A 22,124-nucleotide genomic window follows, 5' to 3' on the forward strand; every position below is an offset into this window, starting at 1 on the left:
TGATTGCTATTTTCATCTCAGAAAAAAAGAGAAAGTCTCCCTCCAAAAACAAGTGTCCAAGTATACGAGTGTGGAAACAGTGGAATGTACAAAGAAATTCAGTATTTATACAGCATTGTTTATAATAGGGCTTCCTTTGTTAGTGTGAACGAGATCCTTCGTCCTGCCATCCTAGCTGGCTGTGACTTCTGAAGTAATGAATAGGTGGTTAATTAGGATGCTCAGGATAGACATGGGATAACCAGCAGGGCATTTATTATGAACAACTATTAGATGGGAAATGAGAGGCAGTAGTGTGGCAACACTCATACAGGTGAGGTCGAAAGGTTTTGGTACCTGGTAGAGAGTGAAGCTGAACAGGTTGAGGGAGCATATAGATTCAGAACTGAAACTCTTTTCTGTGTTTCTTTTTTTTTCTTTTTTTTTTTTTGAATGGTAAGAGAATTAACTTATGTCAGTGCATAATAATGCGGTACTATTGTGTAGGAATCTGGACCGTGCTTCTCATAATAGCACATGCTTCTATAATTTCCACATGCAATCACTGCAATTGCGCACACAATTATGGCAGTATTAGGGCTTATTTTGCACGCTTCTGTGCATGGATATGTGAATCTCTGGGTATAAAAGCGAAGTCCTTCAGAAGTTAAAGTTTAGAATAATCTTCCCTTAATGGAGCTTAAAACATTAAGCATCATGACTCTGCAGTGTTAAATCACTGAAGTTAAAGGTAGACAAGACTATTAGGTCACCTGGTACTTCTCTTTGCTTATGTAGGAAATCATTCATAAAGGAAAGCTGAGATGTAGAACCGCACAGGTCCGTACCCGCTATTACTGTATCTGCCTTTCTGACTCAAGCCATTCTAACATCATATGTCATACAGTTTGCTAACATCAAAGCGCTCTGAATTAAATGGTGCCATTAAGTCAGCAGCTGCTACAGGATACAGCATCCAGAATAACAAACTGATGGGTTAAAATCCCCTGAGTCGAACGCCATTAAAAGAGTGGTCTTGAGTGTGTATATTTAATAAGACTACGTTATTTTTATTTTTAAATATTTTTCTTATTCTAGTACATCTAATATATGCAGTGACGTTATGTGATTAACTCGCTAAAACGATCATTCCTGCTTGTTGATTTTATAGTATTAATGTAGATATTAATGGAGATTATCTGGCAAATGTAATTAAGATATTCCCTTATTTATTTTGAAGAGAAATCATAGAAAGAAAGGCCCTTCTGCATGTAATGAGATATTTGTCCTTCAGGGTGGTAGAAACACAAGACAGATTACTTTCATAATGTATCCATCACTCAATAATACACACATTTGGTCATCTGTTATTCCTTACTCCTGGCTAATTCTCTAGCTGTTCCCAAGGCCTAATCTGGTGTGCACTGAAGTCAATGGACGTACTCCCACTGACTTCAGCTGACGCCAAACCAGGATGAGTTTTTTTCCCTCTAATTCTTGCCACCGGGTTTAAATTAGGACCGATTCTGTAACCTCCACCTCATTCTACTACATTCTTCAAACAGAAATTGGTACAGATACAATGAGTCTACATCTCCTTTGTGTCCCTATACTCCTCCGTGTTTTCTCTTGGTTCGATATTGGCCCTCAGGAAGACCTAGCCAATAGGAAGTTGGAGGTACAGGAATTTAAGTGAAATTTAGAATATTTTAATCTCTGCCAAAGGTCCTACACGTGTGTAGTCTGCAACATGTGCTCTCCAGGAATCCAACATTTCTTTTTTCCTTTTTTTTTTTTTTCCCTTAAGCACAGGAATTGGAGAAATAACCCCAGAGCAGATTGGATATGGACAGCTCAAAAAACCAGGGTCATCAATATTGGTGCCAACTGCTGACTCCATCTGCTAGAGTCATGACCCACGAAGTCAAGTGGAATGAAGAATGATTATTCAATTAATATCTTTAAGCGGTGACTAGAAGTTTCTACTCCATTTTTCCCTTAGAACAGTAAAAAGCAGATATCCTTCAAACTGACAAAAATCGGAGTATAAAAATGAAAACTCTCCTCAATGCAGAAATTATGTATGTATTTACAGTTCCCGCAAATGCATCCTACAAGCATTAAGAAGTCCATACACAAGTAGGTCAAAAGGGCATAACTTTTGTGTATCTGCCCCACTACTGGAGCAGATATACAAAAGATACTTCTCTTTAGCCATGTAGGTATTGATTGCTGAAAATCAATGCACTGATTCCCAAAATATCTCCAAGTGATAAGAAATAACCAAGTACGTGCTGTTGAAGGACCCTACAGGCAAACCTGTGAGGGAAGCTATGATCTCATCTATCTCATATACACACAGAAACAGACAGGTATGGAAATATCTTCCTCAAATTACTTAATTCACCGATAATTTCCCAGAGCAGCTATGTAGCTTCACCTAAATTAATGAAGCTGTGAAGGATACAAGGCAAGAAAGAAGAGACTGGCTATTAAGTAGAAATGTACTTCCTTTTAATTCTAATTTAAAATGCTTAAAAAAAAAGAAATCAATGTAATTTGCATAATCTCTGTAAAAGCAACGAGACAAAAAATGCAAAATAATTTGGCTTATAAAAGTATACATGCCATGATAACTGTAAAAAATGAAATTGGAAATGTTAGATGAATACTGCAAATTCAACTGTAGGATAATCTTTGGCAAATGTTTGTTGTATAATGACAGTCTTTATTTTTCTACTTTTATGTATGTGTGTACAACTATATCAATCACACTAATTGTATTAAAATTTCTAAAAGTTCCTATCCAGTAATCTTGACACCAAAAAGTAATTATAATGATATGTAATAAAATCAACAGGCCAGAACAGCCATAAAAAAATGTGCTAATCCATCAGTGTAACACATATCTATCTGTGTATATCCATGTTTTCACATCTATGCATATACACCATTCTTCAAGTATTCCTAATTTCTAAGCTAATTAACTGGTTGCATAAATCATCATAATCCATTTGTCTTTAGGACAATCTGGCCAATTTAAGCAGCCAACATACTGCTTCAAAAGCTTCTACCTCTGTTTTCCGGCTGCTATGTCTCTGCCTTTCTCCACGTGGCTCTCCTTTCTGATCCCGTGTCTTTTCGTAAAGAGAACTGGAAGTTCCTGCACAGTCACTGGGCTATGATGGGATCAGGGTCACAGAGACTTGGGGTACAGTGCACATGCCTGGTGCACAGTCAGGGATGGGTACTAGCTGGTTAGGAAGGAGAGGCAGAGGAGAGTGGGGGAGCTATGCTGCATATAAAAGGAGGTCCCTCACTGCACAGAAGTCTCTTATGGAACAGGAAATGTCTGCTGAGAACCTCTAGGTGAAGGTCAGCAGGGAAAGCGACACAGGGTGCTGTGGTGGAAGCCTGTTACAAAAAGCCTGATCAAGAAGATTAAGTGGATGAAGCTCTGTACAAAAAAACAGCAGAAGTCTTCTGACTGGAAGTTTTTGTCCTTATGGGAGCTATCTAATCCTCTGTCCTCTCCTTTTCTTGTTCCTCAGGCCTGTCTTTCCTTTATACCTATCCATCATTTCCATTTCAAGTCTATCCACATCCACAAAGCCTAAACATTGACACTTGTTTTAAACAGCAAACTAGGAGGACCAGGAAAAAAGTCCTCTGAAATATTGTCCAATCAAGTTCAACGTATTTAAGAGTTTGCGGGGGAGTTTTGCTACCGTTTTCATTGCAAACAAATCATGGCCACTAATCAGAATTGCAAATGACTCAAGAATTGCTGTATTCACACCTTTTTACAGACAGAGTGACTGCAGAATTTTAATTATTTCCCATTCATGTTCAAACCAGTTATTAATAAAAAGCAACCGAGTATCACCCAGAGGATTATAAGAAATGATGACATTAAAAAGGTAGTCTCAGCCATTCTTACTGTGTACTATTTATTATCAGGGATGGTTTACCCCATGTTATGTTAAAACCCAGAGATGACTGTCATAACATTGGCAATAAATGATTGGCACTGCTTATCACAACCAAGGCAAATAGTTTCAGGAATTATTTCAGTTTGGTTGATGCTTCGGAGAAGTGATATATTTTAGCATAAAATGTTGTTTACTCACCTGTCTCTTCACTCAGCTCAGTCCCTTCTTCATTAGCATCATCTGTCAAAAAAATGGAAAGAAAATGATTAATAAGAATACCAGGAAACATCTAAAATGAAATATTCATATTTCAAATTGCCCATATCTTAGTTTGCCTCCTCCCATTTAACATTTTGCAGTGAGATCTGGAGGTGGATGGGAAAAGAAGGTTTTGATACTGGACTGTTACTACCAGATACAGGAAATGCAGGGAATAAAGACAGGGAATAAAATTCTGCATAATTTACAGAACTCTGCAAATTATAACTTGCATAAAATGAAATTGCATTCTCTCTTCTAGCAGAGTTTTTGGTTTACTTGTCAAGTTTCAGGTTGCTTTGTTTCCTGGGAACAGCTGGCTATGTTAAGAAGAGAACTAGTTATCCAGAAATCATACCACATAAAGAAGTTACCATAAATTTGCCAGCCAGGACTTTGGTTTAAGACCAAACTTGGGCTAGTCAAGAATTGAACACTTGTAATTGTTAGGATGTTATATGAAGAAAGCAGATTCCTTTTGCAAAAAGTTGCATTTCAGTAACAAAGGAATTTCTTACTGCAAGTTGTTTTGATGAGGAAAAAAAAAATCATTAGCCTTAGTTAACATCTAGGTAATTCAATGTTCCAAAGCCTTAATCATCTAATGGAAAGCTCATTGACCACAGAAGTTTATGTCAACTATATTCCTAATTCATACAGACTCCATTTATACCCTTTTAAATGGATTTGGGCACGTGCAAATTCTGTAGCAAGCCTACAATTTCTGTCTAAAGCTTAACATCTTTCAAACTTGCATATGTGCTTATTATGACCACCATTTGAACCCAAAGGAATTTTGCAATATTATGATCGATGGTAATGAAAACTAACAGTAGTATTTAGGTCCTAATTTACAGGGTCAGATCTCTACACCATAAACTCCGCTGAGATCCAAATGCTGTGACACACACTATGAGGATTAAGCTCTGCTTTCATCAAGATTTGGAGCCTGTAACTTTAAGTATCACGAGAGCAGAACAATTTCTTTATAATAGAGGCCTCCACTGGGAATTATGTTTGCTATAAGCACTAAAATCACGAGCATGAGTATTTTCATGGATGCTTGTGAATCTACAGTAGATGGATCCGTATCCATCCTTCTCCCCCTTCCATCTCATTCGGACATGATCTGGAGCGCAGGACTTTCAGAAGCCACTAAAGGACAGCAGGTTATGTTACGTTTCTCTTGAGTACGCTTTAGACCGGCCCAAAGGATCAGGACTGAAAAAAGTCACTGCACATTTTACTTCCTTTCTCCTTATTCTGCAAACAATTGTTTTGGAGATCAAAAAGGCACATGGACCCCTACTGTACAAATATAAATTTGTACACAGAAACTTTAAGGAGCTTTGGCAAATAATTTTTGAGATAAGAAAATGAAAAATCTTGTTAAAGCCGATGGGAATTCTGCCACTAACTTCAACAGAGCCAGGATTTTCAACTGGAGTCCTGACATTTTTCAACAAACCTCTCAGAAAACATTTGGTTAACATAGAGATTATTAATTATTCAGTTTCCAATAACATGTTCTTTCCATGGAAGCGTTTATAATGAAACCAGCATGATAAAATTTCAAATTAATCTAAGACTTGACACTAAATCAGCAGGATATAATATCTTAACATACATATATCACCTGGTCTTCTGCGGAAGTTCTTAATTATAGTTCTGTAAGCGACTTGGAATACGAAATTCCCAAAGCAACAGAATAGCTTCTAAGCTGGTGATAATGGACACAGACAAGAAATCTGATGTTATTAAAAAGTAGTGAAGTCATTATGCAATATAATTATGAAGAGGCAAAGACTGCTTTTGTGAACTAATTGTGAATTAAAGGTTCTTTTTCTGGGAAAAGGAACCTAAGTCTCAGTGAAAGGCAGTAAAGTCCTTACGTAATTTCTGAAAGTGGGAGTTGGGCTCTCAACCGCTTGGTGACATGATCTCTAGGTCATTGTGGTGCCTTTGAGAATTCTACCCCAACCTAGATCTGCATCTGAGTTTCACTTTGGCACACAGCACTCACCAGTCACTTCATGTGTCTATAATTCTTACTCTCACACTATTAATGCATCTGGTGGAAGTGCTTCCTTGTCAAATATAAAGTGGTCTCTTTCACTGACCTTGGTGTGGCTGGCTGAAGTGATAAACACCATGTTCAGTTGTCAGAGCTCTATGCCAAAACCAATTATTTGAGATAAAATACAGTGTTTTAGAAATCAATATCCAAAATTCATTCACTTTCCCCCCAAAAGAATGATGTTACAGGCAGTTTCTTGGTTACCGGTTCTGAAGAAGTAAAAGCAAGTAAAAATATTTTTCACTGAAGCTCTACATGCCTAATATAAAGCAAAATCAGTGCCAGATTGCTATAAATTAGATTTGTAATACCTAGTGGGTTGGGGGTTTTTTATGTTCCCTATACATTTTTTTTTTACCCCATCTAGAGGAAACCTTCCAGAAGTTTCCTTTGGTTTGAAATACGCACCACAAACAGTCAATCCCAAAGCCAAATTTAGTAAAACCACAGAAGAGTGGAAAGAGTGAATCTTTGACACCAGTAAACATTTCCTTAAAGACATATTGTCAATATTTCGTGCCCAAACTCCCCCATTTGAAAGACCAGAGGTGGGGTCCTCTGTAACTCTCACCCTTACTCAAGAGCTGTTGAAAAATAATTGACTAGGAAAACATGCTATAGTGTGTGCACGCATGTACCCACTCTTGGTTACTCTTTTGTCTGGAGAAGCAGAACAGCGACCTTTCACATGGCTTTCCCCTTAAAGCCCTGGATTTTGGGAAGCTCTACCAAGATGACCTTGCTGGAAAAGGAATGACAGACCTTGCAGCCTGGAGTGAGAGGAAAACTGACAGTGACTCCCTGCAAGGGTCAGCCCACCCCCAAGAAAACTCGCATCAGTATTTAGAAGGCTTAGGATACAAGGAAGCCATCTAATCCAAAATGTGTCATATGGTTGAGAGCGCAAAATTTTCCAGCTTGTAAGTTAGGCTATAGTATATAAAATTAAGGTATTAGATGGGTGATGTATGGGAGAACAGTTTCCAGTCAAGTATAAAATAATTTACAGTTGAGAGTCAACCTATGATTGAAACTTGCCCTCTAACTCTCATGCTATCTGGGGTAACTATATCTCTAAAGATCACAGAGCTTTGCATTTGGGAGCAAGTTGCTCAGAGCATACACATTTGTATAAGTCACAGGCTCCCTGGTAGAGTCATGCACCAAGTGATGCCTGTTACTCTTTCATTCCCCTCTCCCTTGTTACCTGCCGAGCTCTGTGAAACAGAATAATTGCACCATACCTGCTCTTACTGACACTGGAGAAGAAGATGCCTTCTTCCGTCATATACTTTTTTTTTCTTTTGCCTTGCTGGTCAGGTTCTTTCTCTGTCTCACTAGTCGTTGCATATAAGCAAACACAAGCCAGATGGCTAAAACCATCAATCTGTGTTAAGATTTATGTTAGGAACAGAGAGGTGAAAGGCTCTAAATGCCGCTGCTAATCCCCAAAGCCATTAAACCGCCTCCTCCTTGCTGCTCACGCTTCTACTTGCATTCTTCTTCATGTTAGCAGGCAGAGAGTCAACGCTACACAAACACCTTTTATTTTTAACTGTGCATGCATTGAAGAGCTCTTACACAAGAGCCAGCTCCCCGCTGCAGGAGGCTGCTGTTTCATCTGCATTCAGGGCCTGCATCCCAGGCTGCCGGCGCTCCCCCAACAGCACTGCATGCTGCTAGCTCCTCCCTGCCTTCCTCTATCCTTTCCTCAGCTGCCTTGTCTCACCCTCCGGGAAATGTTCCTTTTCTCAGCACTTTCTGCTGTTTCCTAATTTCCAGACGTTTCCTTATTTCCAGCCAACCCACGTGTCTCACTCTGCTCCTCCTTGCAAGTGCGGCTCCGTGTACTGAACATAAGCACGGGAGGGGCAGGGAGGGCACCGTGGGACCAGACCAAATCCCCCTCTGCAGCCTGTATACACACGCACTGGCAAACAGAGCAATGAGATGGGCAGAGCTGTACAGGAGGTTGAAGATGGTAATCATACTGCTCATGCAGTATGATCAAAAAAATCAAAACAACAATAACAAAAAAAAAAAAAACACAACCAAAAAACCCCCAAACATAAAACCTTTTAGCACTGACAGCTGCAGCCATCCCGTTAAGCTTACTTGCTATACCAAAACAGTGATCCAACTGAAAAAGTTCCTGCCCTCAAGCATTTGCCTAGCAGGTACTTCATGATTTGTCTGTACAGGTTCCACTACAATAACAGAGGATGTGCAACACAACAGTCTCGCAACACTGAGGAAAATGGATCCCATTCTGGGGCAGCCTCTGCTTGCTCAAATGAAAAGCTTCTCGTGTCCAGTCTTGGAGTGGGCAGAAGTGTGGGCCAGGGTACCCGCCTGATGCTAACGGTCTAAACCATGATAATATCACATTTTCAGCAGCTGAAAAGACCAGTAGGTTCTCACTCTCTGTATTTCTCTCCATCACACTTGTCTTCTCGAAACTTTGTCCCAAAGCTTCACCCACCTGTGTGATCATCTTAACATCCTTAGGGAGCTTTCTAATCATGTCTCTCACATATATTTTCAATCCTTAGTAATTTAAAAATCACTTTTTGATTGCTTATGACCCCTGCTGCTACCTAACAGGAGCTTCACAATAGTGTACGGGCTCTGTGTTCATCTCAGCCTAAAAGACTTGATATTTTTGTAGCATAGTAAACCACATGAGAACACGCTAGGGTTTGATGAAGCCTAAACATACACGAGGCTCACAATAACCTAGGAGTTCATGAGCGTTTTGGGTTGTTCTGATCCCTCCAACTCAGTTCTCCACTACGAGAATACAACAGACTGACCAATAGCACAGAAAAAGGGAGCGTTTTCTTTGAGGAAAAGCAGATTTGGAAATCTCTGCCAGATGAGATCAACTAAACCCAGGCCTGACTGTTTTTACATCTACTTGTAAAAAATTATATTTTCCATAAAGCTTTCCCTCATCCTCAATGCTCATAAGAGGAAGAAGAAAAAAAGAAAAAGGTAAAACAAAAAGATCCTTAACAAAAAAGCACATTCTTCTGCTTTGGAAGAAGAAATAGGACTTCTTTTGGTTCTGAACATTTGTATCCTTTAATCGTGCAATCCTGCATACAGAGCAATAGGCACTATATAAACCTCCACCTGACACTAAGCAAGTTTAATCAAATTTTTTAGTCTGATTATAAAGAAACTTCCACTGATACACTCTGTACATCCTGGCCTTACTGCAGCACTGGTGCAGTTTTTCTTCCCGTGTTGCTTAGTTACACCAGTTCCACAACACCGGAGTCTCACTGAATGTAAAATGTGTTTGTAGCTTTTGAAACCATATCAAATAGAAATCCTTAGTACCAACCTCCTAAGAAGTTAGGCACTGGATTTTTTGTCACCACATGGATGGCTTCTTTTATGTACCGTATCACTTGATATGCTGTAAAATACATATACCCGTACGAGCCTCAGCTGCATATAAAGGCTACGCGCTAGCTGACGTTCCCACTGCGAGTGAACTGGACAACATTGTTCCAGTGCAGGAAATGGTGCTCACAGCCAGCATCAGATTCGGATTTCTATTTCCCAGATGCTTCTACCTTACACAAAAGGAATGAGGCACTCCTTGGGAAAATGTACATCATTTTTTAAAAAAGAACCTATTGCAAAACTTCCTTATTTCCTCCCTGCCCTAAAATACTGATAACAACTGAGATTTGTTTACACAAGGGCTGAAGTGGATTTCTCACCCACATGTATGCTAATGTAGTAGTCACACACAAAATGGTATGTTTTGCATGTGGCGACACATTTCTAAATACAAGCTTCTAACAAAAGCTCATCAGTAACCGAAGGCAGAGGCAATTAAATGAGACAAACACAAATTTAACTGCATCCTTTGCAATCAGAAGCACTCCAGCACATGAAGTGACTCAGTGTCAGTGACCAGAGAGGACAGGTTATTTTTGAGCATGACATAAAATGCATTTGGAATGCTTTACATGGGATGCCACGACATGCAACACAGCAGGAAGAAAAGATCCCTGTTCAAAGATGTATTCATGTAAGGTATTATACAGAAAAAGCTTCTGTTTGTTCACCTTCTGGTGCCAGGCATCTGTGTGTGAAGGACTGAGTGCAGAACAGAACAGCAATACATTTCCCTCCCCCTACCAGCCTCTCCCTGAGCCTAAGGTTACATATAGACCGGGGTGATTAATAGCCATTGTTGGACCAGTCCTCTGTTGGTCGAGCTAATCCTCTTTTTAACTATATTTAAGACCTACAGGCTCCGTGGCACCTCATAGCAAGCATTCTTATACTCTAACTATGTGCCGGATGAAAAACTACTTCCTTTTGCCTGTTTTCATCCCGATCCATCACTTCCTGGGACACCTTGCACTTCTTGTGTTACAAGAGATGGTAAATAATCGTTCCATATTCACCGTTCTAATTACTGCACTCATCATCTTCCCTGTGCTCTCCCACTCTGTTAACATATGCAGCAGCCTGGTCCTTGCAACTGCCTGACCGCCGTGCCTTCAAGGGCATCTTCATCGCCTGCCACTTCGCTGTTTCAACGCAGCCCTTATCCAGGTGTCTCCCAGGAACTGGAGAGCTCAGGGATTTGGAGTGGACAAATACATAGAAACAGCCATTTCCCCTGACTTCTGGATTGACTGCAGGCTCCATCGTCAGTCTCACAAAAGGAGACAAGGAAAATGTCTACAAGATGCTACTGGAGCAAAGAAGAAGAGGCTCCTTTTAGCAAAGCAAAAGCTCCTGACAACACCGCTGTCCTGGTTTCGGCTGGGATAGAGTTAATTTTCTTCCTAGTAGCTGGTACAGTGCTTTAACAGGTTATGGTCCCATTGTCTGTCCATACCCTGCTCCAAGCAGCGCCATTGCTGCTATCAGGAATGAGGAGGCAATTAATTTTCCAGACCATATAGCGGACAATATCACAAGCCTCTGTCAAACCATGTATAACCAGAGGATCTAAGCCCACATTTTGAGGTGACCAATACTTGCAACACACAGCCAAAGTCTAGAGCAATGCTCTGTCAGCAGTCGGCCAGGAAATAATTCAGGAGGGTTTGTACCAGGAAGCTTTATTATGATTCAAACTGAAGCAGGAAACTGCCCATTAACTTTTTATTAGGTACTGGAAACCCACTGCCATGTTAGAAGGTGCTAGGAACCCTCTTTTGGTCTGCATATCTCTTAAGATGCTGAAAATAGTACCTGAGCCATCAATTACACACTCTGCCTCCCAAGCTCCACTCCTGAGCTGCTTCTTGTTCATCCTCCTGCACTGCATCGAGACACTGGCAAAAGGGGCTGAGTCAGACAACCCCAATGAGAGGCAGGCCTGGCACAGCCATTGTCATGGCAAATGAAGACAAAAAGCCATACAAAAATTTTGTTTCACAGCTTTATGAACACCTTTAACTTTCAGTTAGCTTGAGATTTTATGAGGTAAGTTGTTTCAGACACATTTGAAATGGACAGATATTTTAAGCATTATGGCTATATTAAACTTTTGGATTGAGAACAATTTTTACAGCACCCTATTTACATTGGAGCGTACTTTATCAGGATCTGTAGGTGCTGTGAGAGAGAACTAGAGCAAAGCCAGCATCCTATTCCGGTGCACAGGCTCCTCCAACTCCCCGATATGGGTAGTGCTTCCTTTGAAGCCTCCGCTCCTGAGGGACAAGGAGCCATCATGGGAAACAGCAGGGCTGTGCTTCTCCCCAGCTGTTTTGAATTAAGTCATTCAGCAAGGGGTCTTGCAGAAGCCGTCTGAGGATGACATCCTCCAATATAAAGACAGCTCAAAGGGGTGCAGAGAGCATTTCACACCCATGTGAAATTGTCAGTGTGCCACAGTTTCTCCAACACCACTGCTGCCTTCCACCCACCGAAAAATCCTCACTCATCTCTGCCTGAACACAAGACTCCCCCCCCCCAGATTCCCAATCTGGGGGGAACATTAAATGCTGGCATGGAGTCCAAAGCAGGCCAGATGGCTGTGAATGCATAAATACCGACTGGTACCCTGGTACACTCTCAATGGCTTGATACATAGCCCTGGAAAGGAAAGAGATGCATGCTCATGCACCATCTCATTGCACATTCACCAAGCAGGATCTCCAAGTGACAAGTCAAAAGTTTCACAAGCCAGAGAAACCAAAGAGTCCCCTGAGCATCCCAATACAACAGCAGGGATTGCAGCTCCAGCAGAGCTGTGGGGTCAGGGAAGTGAGACTTATTTCGCTCCTTCCAGCAAACAGGCCTGGGTTGCAGGTGATCCTGACCACAACCAGGGCACAGGCCAAAGACTGTGACACCATGTCCCAGTCTGCTGCTGCTGTGACCGGTCACTCCGGCTCTGTCCCAGCTTCGGCTCAGCCCCAGACATGTTCGTGTACCCACAGCAGGTGTCTGGACACAAATTTAGGCTCCATGTCATCAGCAGGGACCCAGCCCATCCACAGTGCCTTGAAAGCTTTGTGAGGGAACGCAGTGAAGAAAGGGAGATGACAGTCTGACTGCCTCTAGTTTAAATGTGTGAAAACACAGGCAGTTATCAGCTGTGAACATGACAACCTGAAAACTCTACATGGAGATGGGAAAAGTAGCTGCAACCAAAACCTTCAGGATGGCCCTTCATTGATCAGCAGGAGAAGGCCAAAGGGATTTCAAACTCCCCCAAATCTTACTCCCTAACGTCCGTTTCTGGGGGGCTCCAAGCCTTGGTGGGTCTTTGCACGCCTGCCTGAACCAGTCAGAAAAACCAGAGCCTCGTGACTCACGAGGCAAATCACTACCCAGGTGAAATCTCAGATAAAGGATATCGGGTACTTCCAGTAAACTGCTTGGCACCTATCCACATAGTAAAATAAAGCCCATGAAAAATATTTTGTGGAATACATTGAGGTGATGAATTAAGGAAACGAATCGGCTCATGAACACTGCAAATGCAAATAGAGAGGCTAAATTTATCAAACGAATTACCCATTTGATACAGGGTTACTTACTAAGGGCTAACTGATGATTGCTTTGTTCACACTGAGGACTGCTTCAGCCCCAGTGAAGTCTGCCATAGTAAGTGGAGAGGGCGATGATTCTCAATACCAGTACAGAAATTACAATCTCTGCTTAAAAGTTCACTCACGTATTAGTGCAGGGATCTGCCTTTTTAATACAAAGCCCTTCATTCAGCCATTTAGACAGTTTCCAATTTGATTCCAAGCCTGGTAGATCTCTTAACAATGAATTTCCTCTGTAATTGTAATATATTTGCACATTTATGCACAACTAGGATGCTATGCATCCTCCTGAAGTAACAGGAGGTTTAATATAAGACAGTAGCTCTTATCCATATGCTTTGGGCAGGGGGAACAGTGTTTTCATCAACCAGGATAAAAGCAGAAAATGCACTAAATGTCATAACCTGGAACAGAGGGGAGAGAAAGTTTTTTCAAGATGAAGCAATTTCTCTCTCTTTCTCCTAACACCAACTGATATGGCTCAAAAAAAATGAACAAGCTCTTGGGCTCAGCATCCTTTCATTAGCTCTGAAAGGACACGGAGTTTAAAAGCTTGCATCTTCCATCTATCAATTGGTCTAATAAAAGTGCAAACCTGTCCTCTTTCTAACAATTTTAGCGATGCTTTAGTGAAGTAATTTTGTTACTCTGTTTAAAGTAGTAAGAATGTAATATAACCTTGAATGCTGCAGCTTCCCAGTACCTACCCTTTATAACATTATTTTTGTCTAAAGAACGTTTTCAGAAAAAATGATTCCCCTCTCCAATCCACTGATAACAGGTGGTAGATTTAGAAATACTTTAAGCATTACAATTTAAGATAAACCTTTCATAATATACAACAGCCACCATGAAAAATAAGCATTTGCCAAAGGTCCTTACAAGATTATCTATCTGACATATTAAGTAGCTAGGTATACACAGTATACAGGAGGAAAAAAAAAGATATCTTTGCCTCCAGCTGGCAAACTGTTTACAAATACCCCTAATTTTACTCCTACGAATAGCATCCTAGAAGTACGTATCACTGTAAGGTAAGTGTTGGTAAACCTAGCTTTTCAAGGGGGACTGCTTTTATAGCATTTCCTGGTCAGTCTTATAAATATATATATTTAGCAATAAAAGTAATGCCTAGTATCTAGGCTCCATGTAGAATTCTGTTAGAAGAAACAATGGATTCCAAGAGAAAAAAATGGTACAAGTATCAGCTCCTTTCCCAGAAAGCTCACTCATAATACTAGTAGCAATGAATCCAGCGATGTAAAAACTACACATCTAAGCCAGAACTGCAGGTAAGGATATTTTCGTTGCCTGAAAGGCATGTAGCAAGACATTCTCTCAGATTAAGCAGAGAGAATTTCCCAACACATCTGAAGGGAGAATGGCTCGGCTACCTCATTCCACTAGGAGATAGGACTCAATTGGTTTAAAAAAAAAAAAAATAAAAAAAAAAAAAAAAAAATCACTGTTTGTTGCACCTAATATGTTAAAACAGTGATCCATCTTAAGCACAGAAGGCTGTTTGTTCTACAGAAACAGTCTTCCACCCTTGCTCTTTTTCTACCAGGACATACAAAAACTTCTCAGCAAAACCCCAGAGGTTCAACAGAAAATTCTGTGTGGACCAGGACCCTTTACCTTCTAAACCAGGGATTTTCTGGACAACCACTAGGATGAGATGCTAAGTCTGAGTTAAAGATTAAGTGGCACGCCCCCTTGGAGCACGCTGGCTTTGGCTTGGGTTCTGTACAGGCTACTGATTACTGAGATTAAATCAGAAATGCTGAGACTGTGACAACTGGTCTGTTACTGAACAGCTTTGCTCCTAAGACATGAAATTACTTAGAAGTCTGCCTCTTACCCCTATATATATTTAAAGTTTGCAAATGACAAGGCTTTTGGCAGTTGTCTTAGTATCAGTACTATTACTCGACTAATTTCTTTGGCATTCCACTTGCAAAATAGGCCTGACGATATGTTCAACTAATGGAACAATTTCCCTATATCTATATTCCACTTACTCTAATGCACTGAGGTGTAACTCTAGCTTCACTTCATTATCACTTGACTAGCTCAAGCACTTGGATGTCTTTTTGGATTTATTAATGCACTGGGTTTAAAGTAATAACTATTTATGTATATAACTCCATGAATATATTCTTCTTTCTAAGCATTTTTATCCACATATATTAAAGTAGATATATTTCATAATGTTTCTGAATGTGAGACACTTTAAAAACGTCTCGATGTTTTTTCTCTAAGCTTAAAGTAGTATCTCAGTGTTATTCTCTCCTGTGAGTGTTCAGATAGTGTCCTATCAATTTAAATTTAGGGCAGTTCTATCCTTAAGGACTTTCATTTCATTACATTAATAGATTCACTTAAAACCAAAACCAAACCACCAGTTTTGGCAATTGCTTCCACAGTCTAAACATCAGGAATTTATTGCCAAAGGTAGAGACAGTTGCTAATTCCTTGACACAGAGCCACGTTGACCAAGTCCTCTGTGCAAGAAACCAGTCCTGCAAAGAGATGGAATATCCCTGCCATAGGAGAGTCTGCTGAGAACTCGTCAAAGTCTACTATGTTAAATGCAGATGGCAATTCACAAGAGATCAGAAAAACGGAACAAACAGCAGACATGATGGTCATCTGGTGATTACCATCCAGACCTTCAGCTCACGTTCTCACCAGCAGGCTATAGGCAATTTAGGATGGGGCTGACTTCAGCTGACATCTGGTGAAGTGGTGATACACTGCAGAAAAGTGCCAATTCAAGATGGCAAAGAAAGCCTGAGACTGTGTATTAATCATTAGGGCGCTCCTCCAGGAGAGAGACCCAGGTACTGATCATTTCTCCAGGGACAGTAATGGAGAGTCATTTGGGTAGCATGTATCTTTCCTGCCTCTCCCTGTCTCCTCACCAACTGAAGATCTCAGTGACTCTTATAAGGGCATACCAAACATCCGTGGTGATACAAGACATTAAAATCACATCTCCCAAATCACTGACTACAGACCTAACCACAGGAAATCCTTCACTGAGTCAGGGATAAAGTTTTAGATGCTAAACTGGTTTCTTTTAAAGCTCCAGCTCACCAGCCAGTAGGTGCTCAGGTCCTTCTGGAAACCAGCATCATTAAGGCATATCAAAACTGGTACTCAGAATTATTAGTTATGAGAAAATTGCAGCAGGGAGCCTATGAAAATGGGTCCTGAGATCTTTTAGTGATCTATACCAAATTGTGGCTGCTGAGAACTAAAACATCTTTCTCTGGACAGCTGTCTGTGTAAGCACTGGATCAACCTTTTGCATAGTCACATACCTGCAAACCACTGGATTTGCTGTACCTTAGAGGATCCCCACCATGACCACCTCTCTATGGTCACATATCAAATTCCCGGTTTTAGTTCCAGCAAAAAAAAAATGTAAAAACTTTCCATGCATGAGAATAAACATACTTTTAAAACTATGGTACGACTGATTATCTATATAACGTGGTGTAATGCAATTATAAGTCTTTATATAACATGACACCCAACCACACAGGTTCTCTGTAGACAGGAGTTCAACTATGTCAGGTTTTGAAAACCCCCAAAAAGAATAAATATCCCATCTTTCTCTCTTTTCCCCTTTGGTCTTGCCATGCTTCAGCTCTGAAGCATCTTCTTGTCTCTCAGGCTTTCAAACCCAAGTGGGCTTTACATTTATAACAACAATATAACAACAGGCTTTAATCTGCGATTTCAAAGACCTTAACGATGAAGGTGAGTATTAATGCTCTAATTTGTTGACAAATTGACACTGTAGTCTACGCTCGCTTAATCTGAAGGGCAGGGACAGAGCCAGCAACAGTAGGCAGGATACTGCCACTTTATCCTATGTGCTGGGGTACACTGCCAAAAAAAATAAAATCACACAATGAAAGGATTAGACATGAATGCAGCCTTTGAAACGCATGTTCAATGTGCTCCAGACAAAAATATTATTAAGCGGTTAGATACCATTCTCTGCTACCTGAATTATTCAATAGGTATTAAGTTTCAGCTGCCAGTCATTGCAAACTGGAGATTACAAAGTCGTCTACAAAAAGCTTTGTTCTAGTGAGATGAGACAGAAGCATCACAATTTCCATACCACCAGCCAAAGCGAAAGGAAAAAACCACTGCAGCTACTGTGACAACACAGTCCTGTAGAATTAATGGAGACACTCAACACACCAAAGTTCTCCTTCCTATTACTCAAAGGCCCTTTCCACCAGACAGACAGACAGCATGGGGAGTATTTAAGTGACTGCCACTTCTGAAGCGGGTGATAAAACAAAATACTAAAATCTGGATCTTGTCACATATAGTAGGACTGATGTAATAGAAAACAAAATAGAACAGGAGAAGGTTAGGGTTGATAAAAAAATGGAACACATTTCTAATGATATACGATAAAAATAAATCACAGGCATATGGGGGGGAGGGGGATTAACAAATTTACTATCCACCAGGTTTTCTTAAATTCTAGAAAGTAACCTCCTGTGTGAAACGCAAGATGAATGGCTAACATTTCCCAAGTGCTCCGGCGAGAGCCATCTTTCTCCCATTCATTCTTGCACAGGGACAGCTCAAGTTTAAAGTTCTCATTCAGACACAGTTGGGCTCTAACCCCTGCGGTATCTTTTCAGACCCAGAAAAACCCTACCAGCATCGTTAACGAAAGAGCAAAGCATGTACAAAGTGGATGGAAAAGCAATATACACTAGGAGCTATATACATTAGTGCAAATCATTTTCTTCTCAGAGTCAAGACAGCCAGTGCCACGCACCAGGTTTCGGGAGGAGATACGGATACAGCAGAGAATGAAGAAACTAGCTGTACTGAGCATACAAAAGCAGGCCTTGATTTCGCTAAAGCAGTATCACAAGTAGTTTTACCAGTTCACAAATTTTAAATGTCTGCATTTCTCCAGGATCAGAGCCTCTATGTCCAGCTGTTCTTTAAAGAAAGTTCACATTTTAATATTTGGCTTGGGCAGGGAAAGAAGAAAGGTCGCCAACTGTTGTCTCTTTGCTGCATCATTTTTTAAAGTCAGATGGCACTCGATTACTATACCTACCTAGGGGGAAAAACTCGCCCATTTTCTTCTTGAAAATTTTGTAGTCAACCTCCAAAAAGACGCAGAAGATGATACGATCCACCTGTAAGAAACAAAATTATTCACAGTGAAATGATCGCAACCATAAACACTGGCAATAATAGTTAATAAAAGCAAAGAAACTTTTAAGCCAACACACTTTCATGCTCCAGGCAAGCAAGAAAACATCATAGGGATACATGTTTTGACTTTATTGTGCATCTGTGTTGTAATTTATAAAATAACATTTGCAATTGCAGCTCACAACTGTATTCTTTGTTAACTGCCTCCTGTTTATGCAAACCACTCTTGAGCACAGTACAAATGACTTTTAGCATTCTAGATGAGTACTGGGATGCAATGTTTGATGAAAGAGTCACATGGGGGGCTTCTAATAAGCATACAAAAGAGTAAATGGGTAAGCAAAGAGCTCTTTTTCCAATCCTTGTCCGACAAACCTATTTGCAAAACCATTTAGTATTTTAAAATGGCTTTAAAAGGTTTCATGTGGTTTTAATTTACATGAAACCACTTACTCTTGCTATAATACAAGCAGAATGCAGCAAAAACAAAAGCTGATTAGATGACAGGTAGCACACAGGGTAAATAAAACATTTAATATGCCATCTACTTAGCGAGGCTGAGCATATCAATGAAACCACAGCCCATAATGTATGTGCCACCCACCAATGTTTTCAAATAAATTGTTTGGGAGATCATTGTATGTGAAAGGCTTTTCTAAAAGAGACCAAAAAAAGGCCAAACAAAATAAAAAACAAACAGAATTCCAAAGCCTTTAAGATTGAAAAACACCCACACTGGACTTCACTCTAGCCCTCCTATTTCTTTGTTTTATCTGTTTGCATAGCCCAGCACAAATTGCCTCTGCAGCCAAAACCCAGCTCCAGGAGGGAGCTGTGGAAGTCAAAAAGACCCTCCCACAGCTGAGCTGAGGGACCCGCAACCTGATAATCAAGTTTTTCTCTGAAGTGCATGAGAGATTAACCAGAAAGGGGTGAAGCCCAAGCAATAGGAAATTCAGCATCTTAGCTGGCATTATACTGTCCTCGTGTCTCCATGGGCAATAAGCCGATCTGTTGTAGCAGAGCTCCTCAAGAGAGGAGCTAGAAAAAGCACCAGCCTCCCCCCTGCAGGGAAACCGTTGGGAGGAACGCTCTCAAAAAAATGCCTTCTTTCCCTTATCTTCAGTAGAAAATGCTGTCCTTTTGCTAGAGCTGCTCTTCGAAGCAAAGTACAAGTCTTGGCTTCAAAGATACCATTATGCTGAGCAGCTCAGGACGTTATTTTAGAGCTCATTTTGGAGCAGCCTGGTAGAATACAGAGGAGAACGAAAGCAGGTAATAATCGGTTATGCTGGAAAATGCTAGTAGTTGCTAACAAGGACATCTCTGAATCAAAACTGACTACAAAACCTGAAAGAGCAAACTAGGTGGGAAATAAGAGACTGAAGGTACAGGTTATGTGGGCGTTAAGGAAGAAAGAGGCTTGTGAGCAGGAGAGAAAGCAGCAGGGCAGAGCTTGGGCAGACGCTGCTTGCCAGGGAAGCATATCGGCAGATTTGTCAGCAAGAAAACTGCCTGTTGCTGTCTGCTCATACGATGTTCACAGAAACAAGCTGTTCTGTGCATCCCTCGTAAACAAACCAGGCTAGACCTTAAAAATATGCCGGACTGTGTCATCAGCTACTCTTCACAAGAGATATAATAAAGAACCCAAATACCAGTTAAGTGTTCAAGCCAAAAAGCCATACTCATCTGTGTACTCACAAATTTATAACATAAAGCACCGGTGGTAAGTGGTGCCACATTTTACCTATATGAGAGTTTCCACCTAAGTAAAGTTGTGTGTTTTCAGGAGGGAAGCTTTAGACAGTGAATGCTTAAATTACATTTATTGTGAAAATTGGTTTAGGATAGTGCTAGGGTGATGCTAGATTGTCATCTTCTATCTCCGCCTCCCAAGCGAAGCAGATATTCATGCGTTACAGTGATAGGCCCAATATGTGAACCAGGACAGAAAAAAGAGCAAGGATGGAAACTTATAAACTAGAGGAGGGATTACATTCCCACGCAGAGAAGTTCTCAGTCATCTTGCTCTCCATATAGTCTCATATCCTCTGCTGTAAATACTACAGACATTTCCCTCATTTTACATAGTTCAACTTCTCAAGGTGTTCCCTTTACTTTTATTTATTCTGTGCAGTTGACAATGATAAAAATTCTGCAATCTTGAGAATTTCTACTACTTCTAATATAATTCCTTAATTTAAAGATAGGGAATCTCTCTAGAAACGGCAGACTATTTCAAAATTTCTAGCCTCCTGACTGTATACATCCTATATATAAACCTGTGCAATTTCTTCTTGGTGTGAGAAAAAGTGCTCTATTTTTAAGTATGCATAAGATATTGTGATGACAGCTGAAATCCTGTGTTTATCTGATTGAATGGCATGTGTTGGCAGATAGTAAATCTGAAATTAAACCATATTCTATCATCCTGCCAGTCATTGACTGTTTTATCTAACATCCACAGCTAAAGTAACTCGAAATTAGGTATGGAAAGTAACCCTTGTCCTCACTGTTCCTGTTCCAGCTGCAGTAAGGAAAGGTTTAATCCAAGTGACTCCAAACCTGCCTTGCGTGCTGGCTCACAAAAGCTCAGCAGGCCTTTTGGGATGCGCACTTACGAAAGCCGCTCCTTATTCAAAGAGGAAATCTCTCCTCTCATGTGGCTAGGAAATGCCAACTTGATCAGACATTTCATGCCGCCCCTTTACAGAGGGCAGGGAGTAGTCCCCAGGGACGCCCCCCCTCCCCAAGCATGCCCAAGGAGCTCCCGCCGCCTTTTGTAGGTGCCTGGCTCCTCCACAGCCGACCAAGCACCACTCAACTGCAGCAGAAGTTTAAAGGAGCTGCAAGTTGAAGGTATTAAAGCTCATCCTTGATTGACAGCTCTTTTTTGGAGGCCAGTATTAAAATCAGCCATCCCCTGTCAGAGCCTGATTAAATTCTGCTCGCTTCACAGCTACGAATAGGTGGATCAAAGAACCCCAAAATTAAGAGCACTGCAACACAGGAAGAAGGGAGTTAAATTGCATGAGTTGTTCACTTAGTAGGCAGCTTCACAGCTCAAGGCTGCAAGTACACTGATTTTTTTTTTTTAAATATATATATTTTTTTTTCCCTTGGGCCCTGCTGTCCTTGCCAGGGTCCATTCAATGTTGAGGAGGATACCTTCCTGGTGGTTTTGTTAGCTGCACCTGATAAGGATAAGTAAACGTCTGGGACTCTGTGTGGCTCACAGGGCTCAGGCTGTTTTGCACTGGGATGGACCCAGAGTCAGTCATGAACGCCAGGATTTTACAAAGATACAGCCCAATCTCATGAACTGAAAACCCCTCCACTGGGTATAAAAGCACTGTTGGTCTTAATAGCAGCAGCATTGATCTTAATACAAAGAAGCTAGCAAAACTATTTCCTCCTGATTTTTGTTCAGTGGGGTTTTGTTTGTTTTTTCCCCAGTGAATTTGAGAGCACTTTGCATCTATTGAGTTTTAATTTTATCGGTGGGTTAATGCACCTTGGGTTAGTTCACTCATAGACCACTAATGGTCTAGAAGAGCTCCATGGCAGCTTGGGGCAGGCGGGTGCTCAGGGACTGCACCGTCACTGCAGCACAGAAAAGATGAAAAG

General features: G+C 40.8%; 1 protein-coding gene across 5 annotated transcripts in view; it reads right to left on the reverse strand.

The window, feature by feature from the left end:
- MACROD2 (mono-ADP ribosylhydrolase 2) overlaps window positions 1–22,124 on the reverse strand; it is a 913,271-nt gene that overhangs the window by 73,840 nt on the left and 817,307 nt on the right. For all 5 annotated transcript variants that reach the window (XM_076335066.1, XM_076335065.1, XM_076335063.1 and 2 more), the window contains 2 exons: window positions 18,394–18,475; window positions 4,110–4,151 (listed from right to left, as the gene is read on the reverse strand). In XM_076335066.1, coding sequence (XP_076191181.1) covers window positions 4,110–4,151; window positions 18,394–18,475 — 124 coding nt within the window. The remainder of the gene's footprint in view (window positions 1–4,109; window positions 4,152–18,393; window positions 18,476–22,124) is intronic.

The sequence above is a fragment of the Aptenodytes patagonicus genome, chromosome 3 (genome assembly GCF_965638725.1).
Source record: "Aptenodytes patagonicus chromosome 3, bAptPat1.pri.cur, whole genome shotgun sequence".
In the NCBI taxonomy this organism is placed as follows: Eukaryota; Metazoa; Chordata; class Aves; order Sphenisciformes; family Spheniscidae; genus Aptenodytes; species Aptenodytes patagonicus.